Source organism: Strix aluco, chromosome 4, assembly GCF_031877795.1.
Source record: "Strix aluco isolate bStrAlu1 chromosome 4, bStrAlu1.hap1, whole genome shotgun sequence".
NCBI lineage: Eukaryota > Metazoa > Chordata > Aves > Strigiformes > Strigidae > Strix > Strix aluco.
The window spans coordinates 15,048,427-15,067,198 of record NC_133934.1 but is presented as its reverse complement, the minus strand read 5'-3'; the positions used below and the strand labels follow the sequence as shown (position 1 = coordinate 15,067,198).

The window sequence follows — 18,772 nt, the reverse complement described above, 5'->3', positions numbered from 1 at the left end:
TTTGGAAAAGGGTTGATTTTTATCACTCATGTGAGCCCAAGTGTTTTTTCTAACTCTACAAGTATTAAGTAATTTTCCTTAATGTATGTTTTTAATATCATGAATTTAAGGGTGAATTATAATGACATAAATATGTCAGTGTGGGTAGTTCTCAAAATGGTAAAAACTGCAGGTAGCATGAAAATGCCTGTAGTTATATCAGCTTATTGCTATTTGAAGTATATTCTCTGGTTCCTACGTACATACATTTACCCAGAGTTGGCTTGTTTATATTCATATACAGAGTCTCAGGCATGGCGCTTGGGTTCTTAAGATGCGTAGGATGGCTAATTGCCGTGCCTTTGAAGTACAGCTCTTTAGTTAACTATGATATGTTTTATTTTAAAGCTGTGGTATAGGTTTGGAAGTGTATCCATTTGGGTATAGTATTGTATTTTGGAACTCTACATCCAAGAGGCAGTATTTGTTAGGCACTTTTTGTTTTTATTTAGGGATATTTAAGAATAATAGCCTAGAATATGACTAGATTTAACTGTTGTGATGCTGGTATCTACATAAAATATCTTTTCCTTTTAGGAAATGTACGTTGCTGCTCAATAATGTGTTTGCAGTGACAGCTGCGTTGTTGATGTCTCTCTCCTTGTTGGTGGGATCATTTGAAATGCTCATATTGGGCCGCATTATAATGGGTGTTGATGCAGGTAAGCTTTTATCATGCTGTATATATCTGAAATGCTTGCGCCATGCATAATCCTTCTCCTTTCCCCCAGTAAGATCTGTCTTTACATTAAAGAGGCATTTCAGGGACTAGCCACACTGATTTCACTGGGACAAAACGGCAGACTAAACGTCAGAGGATCTGATGTTTGGAGAAGACACTGGAATGGATGCTAGCTGCTGTGTCCACCCTGGTTGTTCCTTCCCCTTTCCTCCTCTGGCCCCAGTAGAGCATATCTGTATTCATGCCATGAAAATCCTTTGACTAGGAGGGTGTAGTCTATTTGTTAAAGCTGCTTGCTGCTTTGTGTTTAGAAGTTGTTGGATCCCATGCTAGTATCAGTAGGATTAAATGAAAGGTTTGGTACATCATCATTTGCTCCTAGCAACACGGTCTTCCCTCTTTAAAAGTAAACCATGGAGGCACTGCTGCACCAGAGTAGTCTAGCAGTGAGGGTCTCGGCAGCTTCACAGATCTCTAGATGGTGAGTAATGTTTACCTAATGTGGAGGCAGACTTGATGAACTAAGATCGTTTTACACTCTCAGTGTAATTACATGACTCTAAATGGAAAGTGCCTTGACTTTTGCATCCCTGAGCCCCCTTTCTGACAAGCTTTGGCTATGTTTATAGTAAGCCCAAACTATGGTTGTTTGAAAGTGCATGTGTCTATCACATGCAATATGAAGTTCATAGGTAATTTTGGTGCTGACTGCTAATTTTTGTTTCAGATTACCACCAAGCGACCAAACTTCTGGAGCTGTATAAATATTGTCAGTGTACTAACCAGGGCTGTGCATTTGTTTTCTCCTGGCTTCAAGCAGCATTCTCACTCTTACTTTATGCCTGTGTGGTGGTTTAACCTTGGGGCTGCTACAGGGGAAAACCAATTCTGGCTCAGCCAGACCTGGTACAGCCTGCTATTAAGAGTTCATTGCAGCTGTAAGCCTGTATTGAGAGAAACATCTGCTAATACCATTTACAGTAAAAATATTTTATCTGACAGTGTCTGCTCCCTGCCTGATGCATTGGGGTGTTTTTTCCTTACTTGCACCAGTGCTAACGTGATTTTGCTTGCTTTGGGATGAGCAAATTTAAAACATAAAATCCGTTCTGGTGATTCTCATCGCTGAGTAACCTTTGGTGCTTCTCATCAAATAGCAGTCTACGCACATCACTAGATCTGTAACAGATAATCAATCCCATGGTTATTAAATGATGCAAGAGTAATTAGACATGCAGAGAAGATAATTCATATTATCTGTGGATAGATATGATTCTGTTCTTTGCATGGTTTTATGCCACTCTTGTGAGCAGGTTAGCACTCAGACTCCTTTCAGTAGATGTTTGTTTTGTACCTGGCATAATGAAAAGTCAATATATCGTTTTTTCCTTCCTTCGTAGGCATTTCTCTGAGTGCCCTTCCCATGTATTTGAGTGAAATATCTCCTAAGGAAATCCGTGGTTCATTGGGTCAGGTCACAGCGATTTTCATCTGTGTTGGTGTTTTCACTGGTCAAGTTTTGGGACTGCCAGAAATATTTGGACAAGTAAGTATTTAACAGATGTTTTCTGTGAAAGAACACAAGAATGCCTGAAGTTTTATATTTTCATATTTTGACTTGAGTTCCTTACAAAAGTGGAAAACAGAAACACTGTTTTTTTGTTTTGAAGCACTTTGAAGAGTGGTTTCTTCCATGTCTTTTAAAAGCATGTACGTGTGACTAAGTTTGGTAGATGTGGCAAGCAGTTCTAACAGCTTGAGCGGCTTGTGTGTGGGCATATGCTGGTTCCCCCTGCCCCTTTCTTGATGTACATTTATTTTTGCTGGTTTCTAGTTTCTTTGAGTAACATGGAAGTGCTTAAGAGTTTTTGCGTTTTTCATTTATAATTTTTCAGTGTGAGATAGAACTGAAAAAGTCTTGGTTAGAGTTCATACGAGGATCTGAATAGGAAGACTCTTGCTCAATGATTATAGTGTTCCTTGTAATGCACTCCTAATTTTAGACTAGGAGGTGGAAGAGCAGAGTTAATATATACGTTTATGGAAAGAGACTATCTATTCTGATACAAAAAGTTCTGTCATAGGTTGAGATTAACTTGGTGGCCACTGGATGTCGTCATTACTCTGAATAAATGAAGTCGAGGTTTATTCAAACTTGGAAATACTTTTCATCCAGAGATGAATCTTCAAGGTGGAGTGGAGGAAACATGTGCAGCAATCCTCTCGCAATGAAACCTGACCTAAGAATCCCTTCCGACAGCCAGCAAAAGTAGTAAACAGTTGAAAAGTGAGGAGGGCATGTTCTCCTTCTGTGTCCATCCGAATTCAACTCCTTTGTAAATACACAATACCATCCTCCCTGACACTTTTATTTTTGTCTGACCAGCTCTCCTATTCTGTCCCTTTATCCTTGGGCTCACTTACCCTGTTTAGCTCTCCTGAAGGCAAATGGTTTTATTCAATTTACCCTTTACTGAAGGACAGATTACTTCCCCCCAGCCAAAGCAACAGATTTTTAGGAAAAAGCTTAAAATGGCTTTCACTGACCTTCATTGTGTGACTTCTACAGATCTCCCCTCTCTTGCTTTGAATGCTGTTCTGTTACAAACGAGCATATTAATTGTCAAGAGGCTGATTCAACTGCTTAGAATATATGTCAGCCCTTATATAGTAGGGTTTTTTTGGTTTGGTTTTGTTGGTTTGTTTTTTTTTTTAATATGCATACACTTTTAAAAGTGAGGTGTCATGCAAATTCTTATTTCCCTGTTAGGTCTTTGGGATATTTTGAATAGGACATACTTATTCCTTGATTTCAGCTCACTCTTGCTCTTTTTATTCTCTTCACCCCTTCCCTTCCTCCCAATTGTTGTCACTACCAAATCATGGTTGCATTTCTGCTTCTACAGCCTGCTTTAGTATGCAGTTAATTAATATTACACCATTACAGATAGCCATTAATTTATGGAGGAAGAAATATGCTTTATCAGTAGAATTAGTTCTTTTCAAGATGGATAACATCAGCATGTAAAATGAGCAAAGTTTTGGCTGCTAAAAATTAGCATATTTCCAGCAAAATTATTGGATCCAACTTGAATTTTCCAGTTGGGTATGTGGGTGTATTTTCCTTTTGATGTATTAATAAAATTTAGCACAGAGAGGAAACCTCAGGCTGTTTGAAATATGATTCCCTAGTGCAGTCTTATCCTGCTTTGAAGGCCTTATCAACATTTGGTTTCAGTCAAGCCAGGATTTTCTTCTCTAGCTTCATGTGGTTCCCATTGAAGTCAGTGGGAGCTTTGCACCAGGAACAGCAGTCGTTGCAAGAGGACATTCCTGCAGAGGTTATGTGTGATGAGTTATTCACTTCTGTTGAAGCTGGGAGGCGACAGACATGGTGTCCTTCTGAGTTCTTTAGTCCTTGCAACACTTTCCCCTCTCCCCTCCCCAGCAAACACCTTGCTCAAATTTCTGTCACTTTGTTCAATGAAGTTCAAAAGTAGGTTCAAGATGTTTGCAGGCTATTTTCTAGTTGTAGGCTTCTCTCTGATGGATGTCATGACTTCTGTTCACTAATGATGTAAAAGCTTCTTATCAAATCATTCCCATATTTCATTTTTTTTTCCTCCCTTTTCTTCTGTTGGAGAAATCTTTGTTGCATTTGAAGTGAAGCAGTACTCCAGATCCACAGCCACTGTATTTTGGAGACAGCTATATATTCATGGTGTCTTACTGATCTCAGCTGTAACTGGAAAGCAAACTCTTGCTTTCCTCAGAAGCCTGCAGTCATTTGCATTATACTTAAGCCATTCTGTAATATGGCAATCTGTGGTTGAATTCTACCCTTGTAAATTCATAAATTGCTTAAAGCAAATAGACAGGAAAGTTGTGATGAGTAGGAGCTTGTCACCAGTGATCACCATTCTGCGCAACTGCTTTGGAAAAACACCTTTGTTAAGTCTGTCTAACAATGTCCAGCATTTTATTGATTGTGGTGTAAAACCTCACAGGAATATTTTTTTGTTGCTCTGTGGTGGTTGATTGTTTCTATCAGAATTTGTTGTAAATAATACTAGTTCAAATACTTATCTTCTGTCATGGTTTCATAACAGTTTTCTCCTGAGCTCTTATCTATTATGTGTCACTTGAGCAAATCTAAGAGGTTATTAACCATAGTGCCTAAGCAGTGATGTTTTTGAAGAAAGGAGGGGCAAAGGCCAAGTTGGACATCTTGCTGGAAGAGACTCTTTGGAACAGGAATGGGCGTGGGAAGGTCTGCTGGCATGGCCGAGGTCCTGCCTTGTAGGAGGAGGTGACAGCAACATTGCTTGTGTGGCCGGGTAAATAGAGAAAAGGGAGAGGAACTGACTGCACCATATTAACACAAGAAAGAAGAACTGCAGAAGGAACAGAGAGATTTAATCTCAAGGACAATATTGTTACAAGAATAACTTTTTATAAATGTTCTGTGAATAATTGTATGCTGAAATTCAGCAGGCTGATGTTTAGAACAGACTCCCAGCTGAAGTAGCTTGAGCAGAAAATTTAACTTTTAAATTGGAACTCGATGCATTTATCTGGATTATATGAGGTTGTTGCCTTCAGCAGTTCTGTAGAAGTCTCTCCACAGAAAAAAAAGTGTTTATGTAGGCTGTGGGGCATAGCCTTACAAGCATTTATTAACAACCTCATTGATAACTTCCTCCATTATTGAATGCAACAGTGTTCCTTTAAACATGGACTTGTGATAAAAATAGGTCTGAAGCACCAAGTATTACTTGAGGCAATTCAGAAAGTCCTTACTGCTTTTTGTGTCAAGTAGGTTAAACAGGCCTAAAGTGATTTTTTAGCAATCTTATTTATGAAGACCAGCCCAGGTGAAGCAGGAGACATGTGAGCAGTCCCGGGTTCCGTGCTGGGGGGCAGTGGTCAGCCTTGGCTGTGTTACTGTCTTAAAACTGGTTGGCTGTTTCCTATTCCTTCAGCCTTCCCAAGTTTTCTACTGGAAGTGATGAGGGTTAACAATCTTTTCATTTTCTTCTAATACCTTTTTCATGCCAGTTCTGTCAACTTAGTCTCATTATTCTTTTGGTCAACTGTTATTTATCCCTTAATATCTTTCTCTTATTTTTTTTTTTCCCCACCTACCGCAGTGTGTTTCCTTTCTCCTCTCCCCATCATTTGTGATCTTTATGTTCCAGGATAGACTTAATCTCCAGTAGTAAAACAAACTCTTTAATCTCTTTCTCATCCTATGTGCCTTTCTCTGTAGTAATTCTGGTTTTAAATTTGAACCCAGGAGAACAATATTATACAGGTAAACCAGATGAAATGATACTTTTAAAAACAAATATATTACATACTTCCTTATTCCTGGTTTTCCTGGAAATGTTTTGGCTGAAATATTGCAGGAATGCATTTACTTTTTTTTTTCTGTGTCATGCCATATTGCCACAAACATGCCAAACACTACTACATCCAATTTTAAAATTATAATATAAAAGAGCAGATAAAAAAAAAAAAATCTAATAATGATTGTAAAACTTAAATGCAGGCATTATTTTGGATTCTGAATATACAGGTTTTTATTCTACTTGTCTCCAAAGGTACTAATTTTAGAGTATTGGGTCTGAAGAAGGTATTCCTTTAGCGTGAAATGCTTACCAAGAGAGATTATCTGAAGGAGAAAAGCTGCAGTCCTGACAATGGCCCTCTGCTGCTGTGGTTTGATATTCTTACTTTATTTCCTCTGTCTTAATTCCCTTCCATCCAACAAATCCCAGCAATGCTTTTTATTCAAGATTCTGATTCTTGTAGGTCATGACCTATGGGAAACCACATCTACTATGTCTCCGTTGAGGTTTGGGAAGTTACACAATGGTAAAGCTGGCTGGTGATCAGACTACAGAGCACAATGACTTTCCATGCTGGTGACCTGCTTCTCTCCACCACTCTGACTGCTGAGAGCAGTGTGCTGGCATCTTGGTTTAGTCTTCTGTAAGCCAGAGCCCTTAATTCTTCAGGAAGCCATGACAGCTGTAGATGACAACTTGGTGCTGGCCCACAGGTGTGCAGTCATGTTATCTGCTGTAATGTGGGCACTGAATTACTGCTATTGGCTACAAGATTATTTAATTTGGGGCATTTTTGGTTGTATAGCATGTGCAGTTTTCCATATATCTGACTGAAGGAAAAAACAGATATTAAGATAAGGAGGAACTGTTTTAGACCTCTCACTTCTTCAAACACTGCCCTTCAGGTGTTTTCATTCTCTCTGTTTCTGTGATTCTGTGATTTGATCATCCAGCCCATTTTTCTGACAGATTGCTCCCTGCAAAGCAAAGGCCGGTGCGTTGTCAGCTTCAGTTTTGAAAGTTCAAATTCATACTTACTGTCTTGGGGGGATATTGTCTGGCCTGATTCTGGCATATTCTGTGTATCCTTAGGTATCTCTCTGTAACTAACTCATCTAGTTCCTCCTGCATGTGATGTCCTGCTCCAGAGGTTTTCCTTAGGATGGTAGCATCTTTTAAATGTTGTCTCTTTCTATTGTTTCAGCTTGCTTAATGAAGGTGAGCTTTAATCTTTCCTTAATTGATAGATGATTTAGTTTATGAATACATTTGCTGTAGTTACAATATTGATATTTATTTTTATACATTGAGCTTCAGTACCTCTTTCATCTGTGTACAGATATAAGAAAGGGGAAAAAAAAAGTTTCACAGTGTGTATATGTATTCAGGACAGATAAAGCTGGAATCGTTGCGTGTTGCCATGTCTTCCTCTGACTTCTGCTTTGAGGCCCGTTTTCGTGCATGGTGTGTAAAGTTTTGCTGAGCTGTAGTTGTTTCCTCTGGAGTTGCACTCAGTAGCTGGCTGGCTCCGGCTGCTTCTCTGACCAGAACAGCTGTTCGCTATAGGTAGGCAATGGAAAAATAGATTTTGTTTACTTCGGGAACACGATTTTATACATGTTAAGTGTTTCTAGGTCATGCACCCACAAGCTTGTCTAACTATATTCCACTGTTTTGTAGTGGATAGTATGTCATCCTAAAAACCTTGCTTTGCTTGCATCCTAAGACTGATAAGGGCAACACTTTCTGAATAATCCTTATTGCTGCCGTAGGTGTTTCCAGGAAAAAAAAAAAAAAAGAGTAGAGCAAACAGAAAAACTGTAAAATTCCTCATGTGTCCATCTTTTGAATGTTGCAGGTAGTTTTGGTCATCCTGCTTTAAAAAGAGTGTAATTGAGTAATACAAGGTACAGGAGGAAGCAGCAATGGTCAGAGTTGGGAAGTGGCTTCTTGAGAAGGCTGGGTTAAGGCTCGACACTTCTTATGGGAAACCCCATGCTGGATAAACACTTAACCAATGCAAAACAAAGTACACCAGAGAAGACTCAATTTGTCTTTAGGTGACACACTGTCTTTGTCTAGATTTTCCTCGATCTTTCTTTAAATACATTTGAAATTTGTCACATTGCAAAACTGTTGTGTAAGTGGTTACAGTTACAAACTATTAATTGGATGTTGTTTTCATCATTGAAACAACATGAATTACAGTTTTACATTCCACTTTTTTGAGGAATTTGAGCAGCTTGAATGCATATTTGGCTAGAGATTATGTGTTTTTAAAAAAGGAGTTAGGTGGAAATATGTCTGTGACACATGGTAGTACTGGTCAAACTGCCCTCTCCCCCAGCTGATAATTTTAGCAAAGAAATTCTGTTGTTGATACAAATATCAACTTCTGCAACAAAATGAGCTAAATTTGGGAAGGGACTAATGAACTTCATAGACACTGTACTGTATGTCTAGTAAGGAAAGATCTCTGTAATGAGTCCCTTTCAAGTTAGTTCTTTACGCAAGTGGACCTTGCTAAGGAGTAGTTGTGCTTTTTTTTTTCTTTTTTAAAAATCAAACTAAGAACTTCTGTAGGTGCCATGTCAAACTCTAATTTTCTTTACAAGACCTCTTAAAAATGACGTATTTGAAGTGATACATAGTTGTGTATTTAGGAAAGTTTATATAGGAATTTTTCATTTTGCTTTACCGAGTTCTTTTAAAAGTACTCCTTCACTTGCACTGAAATAGACAGTGATGGATTAGGTGGTTGTACAGCCTGTGCAGCTGAAGGCTGTTCTGAAAACTAAGCTTTGATTTTACTTGTCAAAGCTTCATTTTTAGTGTGTTTTTCCCCTTGTTTTTCTTTTTTTTTAAACTGATCCTTCTTCCTAAGACTCTTGACTCAGATTCAAGGATTCCTTAAAAACTGTCAGTAAATTATAGATGAGAAAATAAAGTAATTCAGAATTGCTCTGGGGACCTGCAGCCTGCAGGTGGACTCCAATGACAAAATGGTCTGTTGGAGATGCTCTTGAAATGAATCTTACACATTAGCATGATAACACAAAGTATAAATCAACCAGTTTCCTCATATTTTTCTGTGAGCTCTTTTGTTCTATACGTTTATCTTCCCCTTGAGCCATGATAGTGGCTATAGTTACAAGATATTTATTTTCCAAGATATGAGCGAGAATTTATTTCAGGATGTAGAACCGAGAGTTCTTGTGGCAGTAAGAGACAGGTAAACTCTTGCAATTGCGTGAAGTATTTTGGAAATGAAAGCAGCTTATGCCTCATGGATGTATGCTGTCTACAGAATATAAAAAGGTGTTTGTAGCTTCCATTAGAGTAGGACAAAATTATCCACTAGTTTAGCATTTTCCAGAATCTCTCAAATTCCCAAAGTGTCCTGTTCATGATGATTTCAAACATCTGGCTGCATGGAATAGAAAATTCTGCCTGTTCTAGAAATACAAGAAAGCGAAGCAAAGTCTAGTTGGAGGCCAGTAACTAGTGGTGTACCACAGGGATCAATAGTGGGTCCAATCCTGTTCCGTATCTTCATTAATGACCTGGATGATGGTACACAGTGCACCCTCAGCAAGTTTTCAGATGATGCCAAACTAGGAGATGTAGCTGATATGCCATAGGGCCATGCTGCCATCCAGAAGAACCTCAACAGCCTGGAGAAATGAGCTGACAGGAACTTCATGAAGTTCAACAAGGAGAAGTGCCAAGTCCTGCATCTGAGGAGGAACAACCCCAGGCATCAGTTTATGCTGGTGCCACCCAACTGAAAAGCACCTGGTGTCTTGGTGGGCACCAGGTTGAATGTGAGCCAGCAATGTGCCCCTGTGGCAAAGAAAGCAAATGAGTTCCTGGGCTGCATTAGAAGGAGTACTGCCAGCAGGGACATAATCCTTCCCCTCTACTCAGCACTGGTAAGGCCACGCCTGGATTGCTGTGTCCAGTTCTGGTTTCCCCAGTACCAGAGAGACATGGACAGACTAGAGAGAGTCCAGGGAGGGACCACTAAGATGATGGAGTGGAGCACTGAGGAAAGGCTGAAAGAGCTGGGACTGTTTAGCCTGGAGAATGCTCAGCTCAAGGGAATCTTATGAATGTATCTAAATACTTGAAGGGAGGGTGTAAAAAAGGCAGATCTAGGCTCTTTTCAGTGGTGCCCAGTGACAGGAACAGAGGCAATGAGCACAAACTGAAACATAGGAAGTTCCTTCTGAACATTAGGAAACACTTTTTTTTTTTTACTGTGAGGGTGACGAAGCACTGGCACAGGTTGCCCAGAGAGGTTATGGAGAGATTCAAAAGCTGTCTGGACATGGTCCTGGGCAGTTTGCTGTAGGTGACCCTGCTTGAGCAGAGGGGGTGGACCAGATAACCTCCAGAGATCCTTTCCCACCTCAGCCATTCTGTGATTCTGTGAAATACTAAGTGTATGCAGATTGTATATAATAATTTACAGTGCAAAGATCTCGGTGTATTCGTGTTGAACTTCTGAAGAGTGATTTCCTAAGGCTCTTAAACCTGAGCTCAAAGACTCACTAAACCATATGCCCAAATATGTGAGTAGTCCTCTTAATTTCAGTGGGACAGTTTATATCCTTAAAAACATGCTGCTTTGTGGAGCCTATTGTATCTAAATTGCTAGTTCTTAGTAAGATCTTAAGAAAAAAAATTAGTGTAGGACATGGGAAAAATAAACTAGGAATTTGGCTCATCAGTTCTGGTCCCTAATTATTTTTTTTGATCAGGAGTCACGTACGTTTGGAGCAAGAGTTTGAGAAGGTGGTTTCAAGTACTCCTGTAAACACTCTGCCATTGACCCAGACTTGCAAAAGTTGACTCCAGGTTACCCTGGTCCCTGCCATTCCTCTGGACTGCTGAACTTGTACAGTGTTTCTTAAAAGCACAGAAGCAAAGCTTCTTTATATTCTTTTAGTAAAATGCAAACCTCTGAATTAAAGGCTAGAGTCTTCCCAGAAGAGTGTTTTAAAACTTCTGCTGAGGATACAGAATACACATTGGTGCTTCTAAATAGCTACTCAAACCCAAGGGATCATATCTGCTAATAGCTCAGAAAAACTACCTTACAAAGAAAGGAACTTCTCCTAAATACAATCTTAAAAAAAAAAAAAAAAGAAAAAAGAGAAAGAAACAAAAACAGAACAAGAACATGTTTCAGTGCTTATTCAGATAATCACTGATTTCAGCAGGTGTTTGTATGCCTTTCTGAGCCTGGATTGATTATGTGTATCTGGATGGAAGTCTGCCTGCACTTCCTGCAGTCTGGTACCAGACATGCCAGTTGAGAATTGCTTCAGGTAGTATTTTGAAGATGACAATTCTTTTTAAAATATTCTCTGGGTTCCTTTTTTATCTAGCAATGGGAAATTTCCTTCATCTTTTCACAGTAACAGGTAAGACACAGAGTTTCTTACTGCTGAAGCCATTTCCATGTCATTTATCAAGGCACTTGCACTTAATTACAAGCTGTGAGTTGCTGATCAGGAGCTTGGAGGTCATCTCACCGAATGGTTGATGCAGCCAAGGGAAGCTGCTGTGCAGCCACCAGGCTAGAGATACACCGCCTTGGTGGTGCTGAGAAGGACCTTCTGGGCTGTTGCATATTCGTAGTTCAACAGTACCCATGGGAGGAGAAGGTCTGCTCTGTTAATACCAGTCCTGTTGGTGGGATGTGGTGAGTGTTGATATATTTGTAATGGAGACATTAAATGAGGTATTTTGTTTATATCTATTGTGGACCAGCTGAGATTATGTATTTACTGAAGATTATAAATCAAATTTTATTGGTTCCCCCAGACAGATACAAAGGTATTTATTCATCCCTTTTCTGTACAGAACTCATTAAGTAATGCATGGGAAAACAGCTGTGAGTCTTCATATTTGCAAATGAGTTTCAGTCCATTAGAGTTGTCTGTCAGACTTCAATTCCTGAAGTTTTCGGAACAACACATGGCTGATCTGCCATATGTAATATTCAAATGTTGCAGTTTTGTAGTTGGGAAGGAGAACATCCCGCAGGAGAGGATTTGTCTGAATGTGGAAGTATGGTTATAGAAGAAAGAGGACTATGGAGAGTTTTTTATTTATTTATTTTTAGACTTATTGCTGAACAACAGACTGTCAGACCATGTAACGTTCGGATGAAAGTTTATCATCAGTGAGGACTACTTTCACATAGACAGTTGAAACAGTGTCCACCTAACTCTTGAGAAGATAGGATTTTCATGAGTACTTCACATTTTATTTGGTCAGTTGGAAAAGCTTTCATGGAAAGATGTCTTTCAACAGGTCTGAAGTAAATAAAGACTTCAAAATACCATGAAAGTTGAGAACAGTTGTTTATAATTTGTCAGACTGCTTTCTCCTGATCCGCTGAAACATAGTTAACACATATAACTAAACTTAGAGCATTTGTTTATATTGTCTATATATTTAAGGTTTGACTTTTTGCTTCTTTGTCACACTTCAAAACGTGGACTTTTTTACTTGCAGTTGACCTCATAACAGGCAGTATCTGCCTATTAACCTCATCCTATCTTGTGTTAGTTGGACTCTGCTTCAGAAGTTTATGAGCAAGTAAACATTTTAGATTTGCCTGTCTCCTTAGTGCTTGAGTATCTGGTAATATTTACAAATCTGTTATTAAGCAATAAATCTACAATTATTTGACCTGTGACTTCCTTCCCAGTGTGCTTCACATGCTGGGGAAATATGCACCGTTTAAACCTTTCTGAAGCTTCCGGATGATTAACATTTCAGTTTTGTAAAATCATCCATTATTGCAAATTCATGTCTTAAAATGTAAATTTGTCCTTTACAAATTGAATATCAATGCTGTCATAAATTGGTCAAGCCTCATAGGGTAGCATGCAGCTATTGTATTGAGTAGCAGGGTGTATTTTCTAGGCTTGTGTTTATTAGTCTGCTTTTGAAACCACTGGCAGAAAGAAAAATCAGGATGTATATTCTTGATTAGAATTTTGAGGGATTTTTTAAATTTAATGTAAATGTCAAATAAAATGAGATTTTTTAAAAAAATCTAACACATCTGTCACCATTAAAAAAGTGTGAAGATTAAATATTCAGCTGATTCAGTTGTTTTTAAAACAACAAATGTGCTTTGGGGATATTTTTTTTTTTTTTTAAGGTACATGAACCTTGTTGATATACCTTAGTCTAACCTTTATAACTTCAGTTTGGCAAAATATAATCACACAAAAAAAGAATTGTATCTAATGTAATTTATAGATGCCGTGAAACATTTTGCTTCACCTCCTGCTGCAGTCCCAGGATGCAGGTCTCTGGAGTTGTGTATGTTGCATCTGCCAGTCCCACAGGGACATCTGAGGTACCCTAGGGCATCAAAATGATACTGCATGCTCATGTTTGAGGAACTGAATCTTATCCTCTTCAAATATTTTAATTTACTATTTTATATTTTATTGTTTATGGAAGTTAACCTGAGTCTACATGCATAGCTGAAAGGAAGTTTTGTCAGAAATTTTGCATAGCTCCAACACACCTCTAACATTTCTTTCTAAAGAAGCTCAAGTATATATGCTGGCTGCTGCTAACAATCCCATTTGAAAGCTCGCCATTTCCCATTGCTTTTCTCAGAAATTTTTACCTTTCTCAGAAATGAATAAGCAATGAAGACAAATTATGCCATTTAAGTGTTCAGTAAAAAGCTAGTTGTTACTCCAATAAAAAGTTGGACCAAAAAGCATCTTGGGAACTTGTAACAGACACTTTAATTCTCCCTCTCAATATGTACAACATGATCTAACATTCAATTTAATGAACATGATCTAACACGCAATTTAACGGTCATGGGATTTGGGCACCAACCACTTTCAAGGCTGTTTTAAGTACTGATCCAAAAGTGATTTACTCAGTAACAAAACCTCCTGCTGACTTCTGTGAATTTTAGATTAGGATTGTACAGCCTTCAGTCTGGTAACCTTCTGTACGGTTCAGTACCTGGGAAGACACTGAGACTTGAGTAATCTTGTTGTCAGAGCTGTATCTGTAGTAGTGACATGTAAAATAAATATCTGTGTGGGTGCAGAACAGAGGTGAAATTCTACCTGGGTTGCCTTTGTTTTAAACCAGAAGGTAAGCAACTGGTAACTCTGTTAGTAAAACTTGTTTTGACAGAAGTGGGTTACAGGAGTGGTCATGCAAACAGAAAATTGTCTCCAGCAGGGATGCAACTGTTAGACGGGGAGATGAGTGTCCTCTGCAGCCAGAGGAGGTTGTAGAGCAGTGTTTGGAGTTAGTTGTCCTGCACCCTATGTGAGTAGCCGGTCTGAAGTCTTGAGATACAGAAATACTCATTTCTCAGCTGCCTCATGATCATCTCTGCTGTGCCATACCCTTGACTCAAGGAAGAAAAGGCAGTTCTGATGCTAAGAAATCAGTTCCATCTCAGTGCTTTTTCAGTCTTTGGTCCCAGGCCAGTGAGGCTGTCCTTTAGGAGGTGTTTTATGTGGCACAGTAACATTAACAGAGGAACACTGGACTCTTGCAGTCTTCTCAGCTTTGCACACCCAGCTAAGTCTACTCAGTCTGTTCTGAGCAGGGATGTGATTTTTTTGTGTGGCTAACAGAATATTTCTGATATGAACTTTTTGTGCCAAGTCTCTACTGAAGAGGATAGGATTCAGTTGCTTGAACATGAGCGTATAGCATCATTTTGATGCCCTAGGGTACCTTAGGTGTCCCTGTGGGATTGGCAGATGTGACACAGAAAACTGCAGAGACCTGCATCCTTCTGGGACTGCAGCCAGAGGTGAGGCAAGATGCTTCAAGCCACCTAGAAATTATACTAGATATAATTCCTTTTGTCTGCATGTGTGTGATTATATTTTGCCAAAACAAAGTTTTAAATGTGTTTCTGCTTCTTATAGGTACATGAAAAAGAAGATACTGCAAAATCACTAGTTCCAGGATATTTTGAGTATCTTGCATTGGATGCAGGAGGCTTTTCTCTCTGCTCCCCATGTATAAAATGGGTAAAATATGTCATTTTACATGAGAAAGATATTATACAAAAACATCACTCTCTTTGTAAAGTGTTCAGTGCTGTAGTAAACCCATCATAACCCCACCCCCCCCCAAGGAATTAATTCCAGAATTAATATTTAAATAGTGCCTATTTGATAGTGACTAGTAAATAGACCTGCTCACTGAGAGATCATAGTTCATCCTGCACTGAATGAGACAAAGGGATTTGATACGATCCCCTGCACATTTCAAGCATTAAAGCCAAACGGGCCCTCAGTAGCTCAGTGAGGTGGCATTGCTGTTCATACTGGGATGCAAAGCAGGGCTGGAGTCCTCTGGACAGTGCCCTGTGCTACACCATGTGCAGGTTGCTGCCTAGGAGGACATGTTTGGGGATTGTGTTTGGGGTGCAGTAATTTCCCTGTGGCTCTAGAATGGACAGGAGACAGGGATGTGGGAAGCCCTGGGGCAGCTGGGGTCAGGGATGCTCAGCTGGACACAGGTGTCTCCACAGCACAGAAAACCAAACGCAGGACAGAGAGCAAACAAGGACCCTGACTGTGCTGTAGGAGTTGCTACTCAGTTGGGAATGGGGAGTGGGATGCATGTCCAGATTATGCTTTTCAAAGAAATAAATAATACTATTTAGAGGGAGAGAGAAAGTAGAGCTCGTGGCAGTTGTGTGTTTCCTTACTCAGTCTTTTTGATCCTGTATGATCATCTTGTACTGGGATACTTAATTGGCCTCACTAAATCTTTCAAAAAATGAATGCCTCATGTACAGGGCAGTGCAGCACTTCTTCCCACCTCTGTTGTATGACCCTGTCAACAATTCAGTTCTCCCTTTTAAAATTTTTATATCTGTATGTATATTCCTAACCTTTCTGTGTTGAAAGTGTCTTCAAATTTTATCAAAATCTTCCTAATTAGTGAAAATATTCAATGTAACCAGTGCTTAAGTAGTCATTGAACTTCATATGGACCAATAGTTCAGCTGTCAGCAGTGCCTGTTGACACTTCCACATGCCTGTTTCTTTCCCACCTTCTAATTGTTACAGTAAGTTCCATGTTCTGCATTTTAGCTGATGATTCTCTGACATGGTAACATTTGATTTACTGTATTCTGGTATAGTTTAATCCTGTCTCATTTGCAGTTGATAAATCCATGTCGTGCTTTATCCATTTCCTCCCCCACCTTGTATTTCTGCAGCTTTGCACTTTATTATCTCAGCCTTTGAATGAGTCTGTGGTTGTCAAACTTGCTCTACTATTTAACTGTCTTTTGTAAATAGACCAAAGCCAGGTTTTTCATGCTCCAGCCTAATCAAATATCCATAATGTGACAGTTTAAAATTAAAATTCTACCATCTTGACATGTTATTTGTACTGATTCTGAGCAGGTGATGAGTCAGGTCCCCTGTAATTAAAATATTTAATGCTCTTTTAAGTTTTTCCTGAGATAAAATGGGATGTGTTGTTTTCATTTCTCTCAGCAGTGCCTGTGTGCTTCTCCTTACTGATGACAGCTGGGGCAAAGTGTTAATATGTCTTCTAAGTCACACCTACGCAGTCTTTTGCCTTTACCTTATTATTGCTTCTGAGTATTGTCCCAGTTTGTATCCTGTCCTATTCCTTCTTAAGGAGGTTAGGGAACACTCCTTTTCCCTGCTTCTTTCAATTCTTTTTATAGGGTCTTGTTCAGCTTGATTTTCAGCAATTTTTTATGGATCTTTTAAACTCATTTTAGTCCTCCTATTTCTTTTCTGTACTGGGATGAATAATTTGTATGTGGATAATGTAAATTAAAAGAAAAGCAAGTGGAACACATGTTCTATAGCATTGAATAGGCATCACCTGAAAAATTTTGAAATGTATGGAGAAGTTTCCATCCACTTCAGTGACTTACTGATCAACTCAGGCCAGCAATGGCAAGTGGGAGCATCTTTGTGACTGTTTACCTTAAGGTTTTAAAAGTTAGCATAATAAAAAGTAAAACAGAAATCTTTCATAGAGGAGGTAAAGGAAGCTCATGTCTCGTGGTGTGAAAATAGAGGGCTTTTTATTATACTGTCAGGATCTGTTATTTATTGTAAAGGGTAAGTTCAAAGGTTCAGTCTCGTTCATAGCTTTTTTCAAAATAACACTTTCAGAAGAGTTATTTGAGAGGAATGTGACCAACTGAAAAGCCACACACTATGGGAGACTTTAAAAGGGGTGTAAGCATATTCCAGGTAAGTCTTCATAGGTTGGCAGAATGTTAATAATAACAGTATAATGAGAATACTTTCTTTAAGAAGTGTCCTTGACACTGGAAAAATGAACAGAAAATATGATGTGCTGATCAAGAGTAAGATTTTTATCTAGAAGTATTGTAAAAACTTCTAACACCCCATAAACTTTTTTGTTGTACATAGCAAGTGTGTTTATATTCTAGGAAATTATTCCAGGCAGACATAGAATGAAACTGATGAGTTATACTGTCTGTTTTCTTAAGTTGTTCTTTATAAACAGGTACCTACTTTGTTTATGTGATTATTAACTGTTCTTAAAGTCTTAACCTTAGTTTAATTTTCTAGTTTTTAAAATAAGATTCAGGCTCATTTGTTTATAAACAGATTATTAACCACTCTTGACTCTCCTATATTAGGTAAAGTTCTCCAATCAACTGCATTAAAAAAAAAAATAAGGAATAAAGAAATAGTATCTTGAAGTCTTCACAATAATAGAGGCTCTTAGGAGCTTTAAATTGTATGAAAAAATCCCTTTCTCAAGTTGTTTTTCCATCCCAGGAGATTAAAAAAACCCCAAACCTTTATCACTTAAAGGGCAAGTGAAAAGTTTGTTTAGGAGGTACCCCACATATTCTGCCTGAGAGTTACTCGGTTATCTCAGGGCTTAGTTCAGGTTTGGGGCTTGGATTGTATCACGTACCATGCAGTACATGGTGTTTTAGGCATTGCTGAAATAGGTGAATGTAAAATAAAAACTATCAACAGAAAACAGTTTGGGGGCTTTTGAGCTTCAATTTCACTGTGAAAAATTACATTGAAATAAAATTTATCCAGCTCTGTTTAGGGAAATACAGGCTCTGAATGGATAGATTCATTCCGATGGAAGGACGGGATCCAAAGCCCCGGTGCCTCTCAGAGCTCCATCAGCCAGGATGCAGTGCAATCTGCCTTTGATCTAGCCAAGCTTTTGAAAATGTGCTAGACATGATGCCTGAACAGTAGGCCCACTGAAGTCTCAGCAGGCTTTTCAATTAAGAACCAAGTCTCAGATTAGAAAGCACTGAATTAAATAGATGAATGCTGAACTTGGAGAAAATGACTAAAAAATTTCATCTTGGCATTCAGTTGGAACAGAAGGTATCTTAAGAACATGGACAGATCAAGGGCCATTTTGCGGGAGAAAATAATACTGCTGGCACCTTTCTCCTTCAGCTACTTGAAAGTATCCTCTCTTGACCGTAAGCCCAGAGAGTTAGATGAACTATCTAGCTAGCAGTTGAGTAGATTAACATAAGTAGTGCTGGATAGTGCACCACGGTGGGACTATGGCAGGTTAAAACTGCCAGCTTCTGTATGGGGGACTTGCCAGAGAGGTGTCATCAGTGCCTTGCGTTGGTGGTGGTGCTGCAGATGGTTCTCGTGTTTCA

The 18,772-nt window shown here is 38.9% G+C and overlaps 1 protein-coding gene across 3 annotated transcripts in view; it reads left to right on the top strand.

Moving 5' to 3' along the window:
• The window catches only part of SLC2A9 (solute carrier family 2 member 9), a 108,600-nt gene that overhangs the window by 18,308 nt on the left and 71,520 nt on the right, over positions 1-18,772 (top strand). For all 3 annotated transcript variants that reach the window (XM_074822130.1, XM_074822132.1, XM_074822131.1), the window contains exons 4-5: positions 577-701; positions 2,122-2,267. In XM_074822130.1, the coding sequence (XP_074678231.1) occupies positions 577-701; positions 2,122-2,267 (271 nt within the window). The remainder of the gene's footprint in view (positions 1-576; positions 702-2,121; positions 2,268-18,772) is intronic.